Below are 8,402 nucleotides of genomic sequence, written 5' to 3'. Positions count from 1 at the left end.
CTACAGGACTGTTTTGCTAGCACAGACTGGAATATGTTCCGGGATTCATCCAATGGCATTGAGGAGTACACCACCTCAGTCACCGGCTTCATCAATAAGTGCATCAACAACGTCGTCCCCACAGTGACCGTGCGTACATATCTCAACCAGAAGCCATGGATTACAGGCAACATCCACACCAAGCTAAAGGCTAAAGCTGCCGCTTTCAAGAAGTAGGACACTAGTCCGGTCGCTTTTAAGAAATACCATATGCCCTCAGATGAACCATCAAACAGTTTTGTTATCTTCCCAAATTATTCTACAATGTAGAAAATAGTAAAAATAAAGAAAAACCCTTGAATGAGTAGGCGTGTCCAAACTTTTGACTGGTACTGTAGATATAGGCTACAACAACAGCCCAGCATTTTCCCTGGTCAGAAATAGTTTTAAAAATATATTTTCCCTTCTTATCATCCAGCCTCCATATTACTGTCTACAGTGCCTTCAGAAAGTATTCACACCCCTTTACTTTTTACACATTCTGTTGTGTTACAGCCTGAATTTCAAAATGGATTAAATGTAGATTTCTTTTGTCACAACATCCCATAATGTCAAAGTGGAATTATGTTTTTACATTGTTTTACAAATTAATAAAAACTTAAACGCTGAAATGTCTTGAGACAATAAGTATTTAACCCCTTTGTTAAGGTAAGCCTAAATATGTTCAGGAGTACACATTTGCTTAAGAAGTCACATAATAAGTTCCTTGGACTCACTCTATATGCAATAATAGTGTTAAAGATGATTTTTGAATGACCACCTCATCTCTGTAACACATACAATTATCTGTAAGGTCCCTCAGTTGAGCAGTGAATTTTAAATACAGATTCAACCACAAAGACCAGTGAGGTTTTCCAATGTCTCGCAAAGGGAACTTATTGGTAGATGGGTAAAATAAAAAAAAGCAGACATTGAATGTCCCTTTGAGCACAGTGAAGTTACTAATTACACTTTGGATGGTGTATCAATACACCCAGGAAACTGCTCAGAGATTTCTCCATGAGGCCAGATGGTGACTTTAAAACAGTTACAGAGTTTAATGGCTGTGATAGGAGAAAACTTAGGATGGATCAACAACATTGTAGTTACTCCACACTACTAACCTACATGACAGAGTGAAAAGAAGGAAACCTGTACAGAATACAAATATTCAAAAACATGCATCCTGTTTACAACAAGACGCTAACGTAATACTGCTAAAAATGTAGCGAGGCAATTATATTTTAGTCCTGAATACAAAGTGTTATGTTGGGGCCAAATCCAATACAACACATTACTGAGTACCACTCTCCATATTTTCAAGCATAGTGGTGGATGCATCATGTTATGGGTGTGCTTGTAATTGTTAAGGACTGGGGAGTTTTTCAGGAAAAAAATATTAATGGAATGGAGCTAAGCACAGGTAAAATCCTAGAGGAAAACCTGGTTCAGTCTGCTATCCACCAGGCACTGGGAGATGAATTCACCTTTCAGCAAGACAATAACCTAAAACACCAAATCACCTAACAGGCCAAATCTACACTGGAGTTGCTTACCAAGAAGACAGTGAATGTTCCTGAGTGGCGGAGTTACAGTTTTGACTTAAATCTGCTTCAAAATCTCTGGCAAGATCTGAAAATGGTTGTCAAGCAATGATTCAACAAACAATTTGACAGAGCTGGAATGTTTATGTCTCCACACTCTGGGCTCCAGTATTACCAGCTCCACCTCTGGTAGTTCCTAGCTGTGAGGCCCCAGTGACAGCTCTGTCATCCAGAGAGTGAGAGAGAGAGAAAGAGAGCAAGAGACTAGTAGAGAGAAGACAAGAGGGGTAGCGAGAAGACAGAGAAGAGAAGAGAGGGGGAAAGGGAGCACGACGGAAAGAAGGTATAGAGAGCGGAGCGAAGAGAGAGAGAGAGAGAGAGAGAAAGAGAGAAAAGGAGAGAGAGAGAGAGAGAGAAGAGAGAGAGAGAGAGAGAGAGAGAGAGAGGAGAGAGAGAAAGAGAGACAAAAAAGAGAGAGAGAGAGAGAGAGAGAGAGCGAGAGAGAGAGAGAGAGAGACCTGTGCTCTGACTTCGCTCACATTCTTGATAGACCACTACAGAGATGCACAGAGCTAAAACAAACTGATCAGTAAGTCATCTGACTCATCTGGTTATGAAATACATGTGTCTCACGCCATACTAGTCATAAATCTACCAATAATTCACAAACACAAAAAAATATTGTATACAAATTAGAGGGGCTTCTACACTGATAATATGAAAACAATCAGGTTCCTACTTCAAATAGTTGTTGTAGTCCACCAACAGCAGCAAGAATCACTACTTGTTAGTCTAGCATATTCCTAAAACTCTGGAATCCTCTCGTCGACAGAGTTAAACAAACACAACAACAGGAATTCTAAGTGCGGACGGAAAGAAAAAAAAAATGTGTGAGTCCTCAAACCTCTGCCTCTCTCTCCCCTCGCCAAGAAGGTTAAACAGTTTATTAAGAGACAACAAGACTGACAGACTGACACGGTCTGAGTGGCAGCTACTGAGGTTTAATGCCATTTGATATTGGCTGTGACGCCCGTGCAGTGTGACGCCGTATGTTAGCGTTAAGAGAGCGTAGCATGTTTCTCCTCTCAGCAGCCTGCCATTACCCTGAGCCCGCTAACGAGCACATTAGCCAAACACCAAACATGTCACACTGTCCATAGGGGTAAATGCCAGGAGAGAAAACAGAAACGGTACAGAGTTGGCTAAAGGCCTACCTGTAAATAATATCTCTCAACATTATAATTCAGTGTGTGACATTGTAACTTTCTTGAGGGTGTCAGATTACAATGTCTGTCTCAAAAAAACAGCATGAAAAAATGCTCTCCTGCACTTGAAAGTCAATGAAATAACTCTACTTTCTTATGAATAAAATCTAAATAATAAGCAAGGCAAGTGTCCATCCATTCCCCGACTCAAACCAACAGCATGATTATTACAGTGAGAGCAGAGTGGCTCAGCAAAAGACACTTCAATGGGTCCCCCTCTTCATTGTTWGGGGCATAATACAAGGAGACACTCTGGGCTGTCAGGGTTACCAAGTGAGCGGAGACCTGTCCAAATGTGACACAGGCCCAGAGGGCTCCGTGTACACACAGTCTGCCATGGGCTGTTGTCTCCTGCCTCCTGTTCCAGGTCCACCTGAGAAACGTTACTGTTTCTCCTCCCTTCACTTCTTCAACATGTTGTTTTAATGTTGTTCTGTATTACTTGTCATTGTTAGGCAGAGGGACATGGGGATAGAGCCTTACCTGTTTAGTCATGGAGTCAATGAGTCGCACGTAAAAGTCCTGCTCTGTCCTGATGCCTAACACACACACAGAGAGAGCGAGAGAGAGCGAGAGAGCGAGAGAGAGAGAGAGAGAGAGAGAGAGAGAGAGAGAAAGAGAGAACAGGAGAAAAGATATGAGTGGAAACGGTTTGAATAGAACTAGGTACCCTGGCCTGATACACACTGTCACACATTTAAACAGAGACGATGACTATCATAAGTGCCAAACTATGCATTGAGGCAACAAAGTCGACCTCACTGAAAATATTAAAGATACTCTGTTTTGGTATGTAATTTACCATTACAGTATTCTTAATCTAAGCAATTCACTTGTGTCAATAAATAAACATTTTTCAGCAAAGGTGGGATTAAAACTAAATCAATTACAGTACTTCKTCCTCCAGACTTCAGGAGGATCATTCATTATTGAAAAATATAATTTAATAATGCTTGACATTACAGTCACAATATATTTTCAATATTGGCAAACAAAATGTATTTCCCATGGATATTAGCAATGTTAGTGAATATAGTTAGTCTTTAAACAATATTTGCAAAATTTGTGGTGGATTACACAATAGTTATTGCCAAAACTCTATTTGAGACAAATGAAAAACACAAAGGAATCTTAGGCCTGTAATTCCAAGCCGGTAGTGACAACCGAATAGGCAGAAATGATGTCACAATATATTGTTGCGCAATGGGTTAGAGCCTATTCATTAATAAGCTTAACACGATCAAATATAATTAGTTTGCTAAACAGACTGTGAAGCTTCGCAATGTGATGGAGACAAGGAAAACGACACCAATTGACGCTTATAAAATAAACAACATAGCCCACAAAAACAATCATACACTAACACACGATACAGCGACCTAAAAACAGTTCTCTTTTTTTTGCTGTGAGACAAATAGCTGCTGACGGGGTCAAAAGATGAACCAAGCAAGGCCATTGTGATCAAGGTACACTCCACATGCTCGCAGGTTGAACTGCTTATATGCGGAAATATTTAGCTATGATAATTGTTAATTATGAAAAGACAATTCAGGTCATGAGATTCAGAAAGCCGTGAAGTTGTATAACTTCTACACCAGGCTATTATTACTGATATAAAAATTGTGATTTTCTTTCACTCACAGTATAGACTACCTATTTCTATAGCAGCAGCCTAACTGATGATTACATGTTTATTGTTTTATCAAAAATTAAACTTTTGATTTGTCTGTTCATATGTAACAATTACTTGATCTTAAATGAACTTAAAGATGACTTCAGGGAAAAGGCTCAACTAAACGACACCTGGTGCTGTTATTTCTGTAGAATGTAATGCAAATCATGTTTGTGGTAATACGTATCCGTTTCCTGCGACTAAGAACATAAGCACAACATTGTCGACAGGAGAGTTGACCAATGTTGTACACTTACCATTACTGTAGAGAAGCTGCAGTCTATAATGTATCCCGTTGTTAGTCTTTTCTCCAGTGCATTCCTGTAAATGAGCAGATTTAAAGTGGAGTTCAACTCAATTTGATTAAAAAAATTGACATTTGTTGCGCTTGTGTTCAAATTAGACTGAGCCTCAGAAATAAACTAGTGCATTGATTATCAACTCGATAATAATCTGGTATTGGCGAAATGTAACATAATTATTGTACACATACATTTTGTATCGTTCAACAGCCACTTATTGAACTGTAGGCTATAGAGAACTGTATAAACATGAACCCCTGTTTCATGGCTGAAGGTGAGGAACATCWCAAAAAGACACGGCAGTAATTACGCTACTTAATGTAGTGCTACTATACAAATACATGGAAACTGGTTTATTGGAAATTAGGAGAATTTATGGAACAAGCGGTTGTAWTATGTTATTAAGCCTATGTTTTATGTACTGAAATGCACAAAATCATTGCCCAAAATATTTCCATAACAGTAGGCTAAATATTGATATTTTGTAATGAGAAAAACACATCGATTTAAATTGTATTATGTCAAATATGTTTTATTATTTTTAACAAGTATACATATTTAGAGATACAACGACAATAAGGCTATACCGTATCAACTTCAAAAGACCAAATATTTTCTACAAATATTATTCTACGAATACTTTATTAGTAGTATTATTCTTTATAGTATTAGTATAATTAGGTCCATTATTATTTGGATACACTWTTATTAGTACTAGGCTATTACGAGRATGTAGCCTAATTACTATGAACATGTGGAAATATTTGTAAAGCTGCCCAAAACAAATACACAGGTCTATACACAGGTTGAATGGTTTTTCATTTCAAACTAGATTCGTCTGATACAGCTAGGCGTTGGGCTTATTATGTGTCAAAATGTGGATGTGGGACAATTTTGTGTGCGTGCAGAAGCTGCTAAAAATATATATATCTTTTTAAATCACTCACCTTTTCCTTCTCGACAAAACCGAGGAAAGACGTCCTTTCGATTTCCACTGGCTGTCCTTGTCTGTCATATAGAGCCAAAACGAAGTGAAAGAAGTTGGATTTCCGAAGATTTGATGGCGGTTGCTTCTCAAAGTGCGCCCGGGCAAGACCCACTCCACTGTGGATAGACATGCAAGGGGTAGTCGTTGTTAGAGCATCACCAGACTTAAACGTCTGAAATAAGTTCTTAGCCTCTTAATAAGAGTAAAACTTGTGTAAATCCTGTTCATTTTTGCGAAGCGAACCGTGTAAGTCCTGTTCATTTTTGCGAAGCGACCCTTTTGATACTTGCCTAATTTTAAACAGTGCGACAAATAGCCTAATTTGGAAAATTAATGTTTAGAAGTGGGCTCTTTTAATGATGATGTTGAATTGATATGCCCGTCAATACTCCAGGCTCGTGGCATTGATAGGCCTACGCAAGCCTATATAAGAAACATATTTCCATGGCCAATTTAATGAACATGTTTTTATTATCATGATATTATAGTTATTATATTATAACTATTATGACTCCTATTTGAACTGTTCTGTCTATCTAAACTGTCCAATTAACAGTAGAGTATAGAAGTCATCCATAAGGCTACATGCTAAACTTCCACTGGTGAGGGGAGCATCATTGTCGCGCCAAAGAAAACTTAAAACAATTGTTCGAGCAAAAAGCATGTACGCTAAACTGCAAGTGTAGCGACAAAAAATAATTTGGTCCATTGAAAATATAGTTTCCCAAAACAGTGTGGACCATCCGAGCGCTGTTGGAGCCTTCGCGCCGGGAGGAAGAGCCTGTCTCCGGCTTCTTACCTTTGAGCGGCCGTGTTCGCATCCAACACCCCGGCTCCCTGCATCCATGTCCGAACTGCGTTCATCCCAGACCCGATGGGTTCCTCTTTCAAACTACTCCCACTCCTCTGGATGCTCTCCTGAATCCCAAACATMACAAAATCGCGCTCCCTCTCTCTGTTTACCGASTGTCCCAAAATCAGTTTTCTCTAATCACAGGTAAAAGGCGGGCGTGGGATGGTGCTGGGTCCGCGTTGATGCCAGCGACAGTGTGTCTGTTTACTTCAAACCAAGAGAAAAATACGAAAGAGTCCAAAGACGAGGTATCGAAATTCAGGTGCCTCATAGACGGAATCACTTCAAACAGAGATCAAAAGACAAACGAGCGAAACGSAAGACGGCGCKAATTAACAAAATCTCGCTCGAGGTTTTTTGACGATGTCGCTCCTGTATTGGGGATACTTGCTCTATGAGCGAGCGCTGGTGTCAGTGTGATCAACTAGAGATTTCAGATTGTTCTAGATCAAATATCTTCATCCCCTGATAAGTTTTTTCTTCCTTTTCTCTCTCTTTGTTTCCTTTTTTCCAATGATCTCTGTCAAATGGAAATGAATAAGAAATTTGAAATCAAGAAGAGGAGGACCCTTGTGGAGGCAGATCCCGTGTTGTTCCTCTTGTTAAAATGGGAGTGATTTGTGTCCCTTCCCAAAGGAATCCTATTAGACTATCTCTGAGAACTAAACACAAGCACACTAGCCCCAGCAGAGGGAAGAGGGAGTGACTGTAAGAGGCGGGCTGCCSCCAAACAAAGACGAGCCCAGTGTCAGAWACGCCCAACCACGGCTCGCCTCATTAGGCGATGTATTTAAGGCCACCCCTTCCCTTACCTCCACCGCACAACAGTCGCACTCTCGCAGCTAAAGCCAGAGATCACTTTAAAGGAGCTTTCGGAGAATGTTGCCAAAGATAACTCCATATCGAAAAATTGGTTGCATGAAGTGAAGCGTACAGAGAWGAAATTCTGATTAGTTCCGATATGTCTTGAAAACGTGTCTGACTGTGTAACCCCCAGTGASAGATGTCTGAATCCGTTTTGGARAAAGCGCTGCTCTTGATGCGTTTCWTATTARGGGGYAAATATKTTTTAAAACTTTTTTTCAATATATCTGCTTTTAGGCTCTCATTGTGTGGCCGCATTGYAGAGGGGAGAAGAGACGCGTTTGAGCACACCGGAATCTCTGTCTTAAACGATMAATGTAGGCTTAGCTAGGCTAGTGAAAAGTATTAAACTATAGATGGCAACTCAAGGGGTCCGTACTTCAGATACACTAGTGGAAGTTTACATCATTTTACACACTTTAATATATCCAACTGCAATATAGGAATACAGAACAACATTTAACCTGTTTATTTAATTTAGAAATTATATTTATCCATATGTGTAGACCTATGTGCATGCGTCCAACTCATGCAAATACATGTTTTATTTAAACAAACTAATGCTGACTGTCAGAAGGCCCTTATCATGCAGGCGAAAGCTCGTGCCTTTCAAATGTGTTACTGCATTTCAGGCTGTATCAATGCAGAGGCTATGTGATAGGCCCATATATCAAGGTTACAGTCGTGAGATGAGTTCAGAAAACGCGATAAGCAGGGCTAATYTCAAGACATGGTGTTGAAGTGATGTTTTTTTTTTTGTTATGAGAAAATTGGATTGCAGTTTTGGTCTCAGGACCAAGCTCTGCTTTCATGTGGTGGAGAAATGCCGCAGACTTACAGAGTTGTTTCACAAAGCAGACACTATCCTGCGTCTTCACTTAGTTTGTATACAATTG

The 8,402-nt window shown here is 39.7% G+C and overlaps 1 protein-coding gene across 1 annotated transcript in view; it reads right to left on the bottom strand.

The window, feature by feature from the left end:
- The window catches only part of LOC112073150 (transcription factor COE1-A-like), a gene marked incomplete at its 3' end in the record, with an annotated part of 23,697 nt that extends 16,376 nt beyond the window's left edge, over nt 1-7,321 (bottom strand). Inside the window, exons 1-4 of the mRNA XM_024140495.1 lie at nt 6,589-7,321; nt 5,749-5,905; nt 4,757-4,820; nt 3,311-3,366 (exon numbers count right to left, since the gene is read on the bottom strand). Of these exons, the coding sequence (XP_023996263.1) occupies nt 3,311-3,366; nt 4,757-4,820; nt 5,749-5,905; nt 6,589-6,722 (411 nt within the window). The remainder of the gene's footprint in view (nt 1-3,310; nt 3,367-4,756; nt 4,821-5,748; nt 5,906-6,588) is intronic.
- Nucleotides 7,322-8,402: the final 1,081 nt, after the last annotated feature.

Source organism: Salvelinus sp. IW2-2015, unplaced genomic scaffold (genome assembly GCF_002910315.2).
Source record: "Salvelinus sp. IW2-2015 unplaced genomic scaffold, ASM291031v2 Un_scaffold2165, whole genome shotgun sequence".
In the NCBI taxonomy this organism is placed as follows: Eukaryota; Metazoa; Chordata; class Actinopteri; order Salmoniformes; family Salmonidae; genus Salvelinus; species Salvelinus sp. IW2-2015.
Note: the sequence above shows the minus strand (reverse complement) of the source record. Positions and strands in the feature narration are given on the sequence as shown.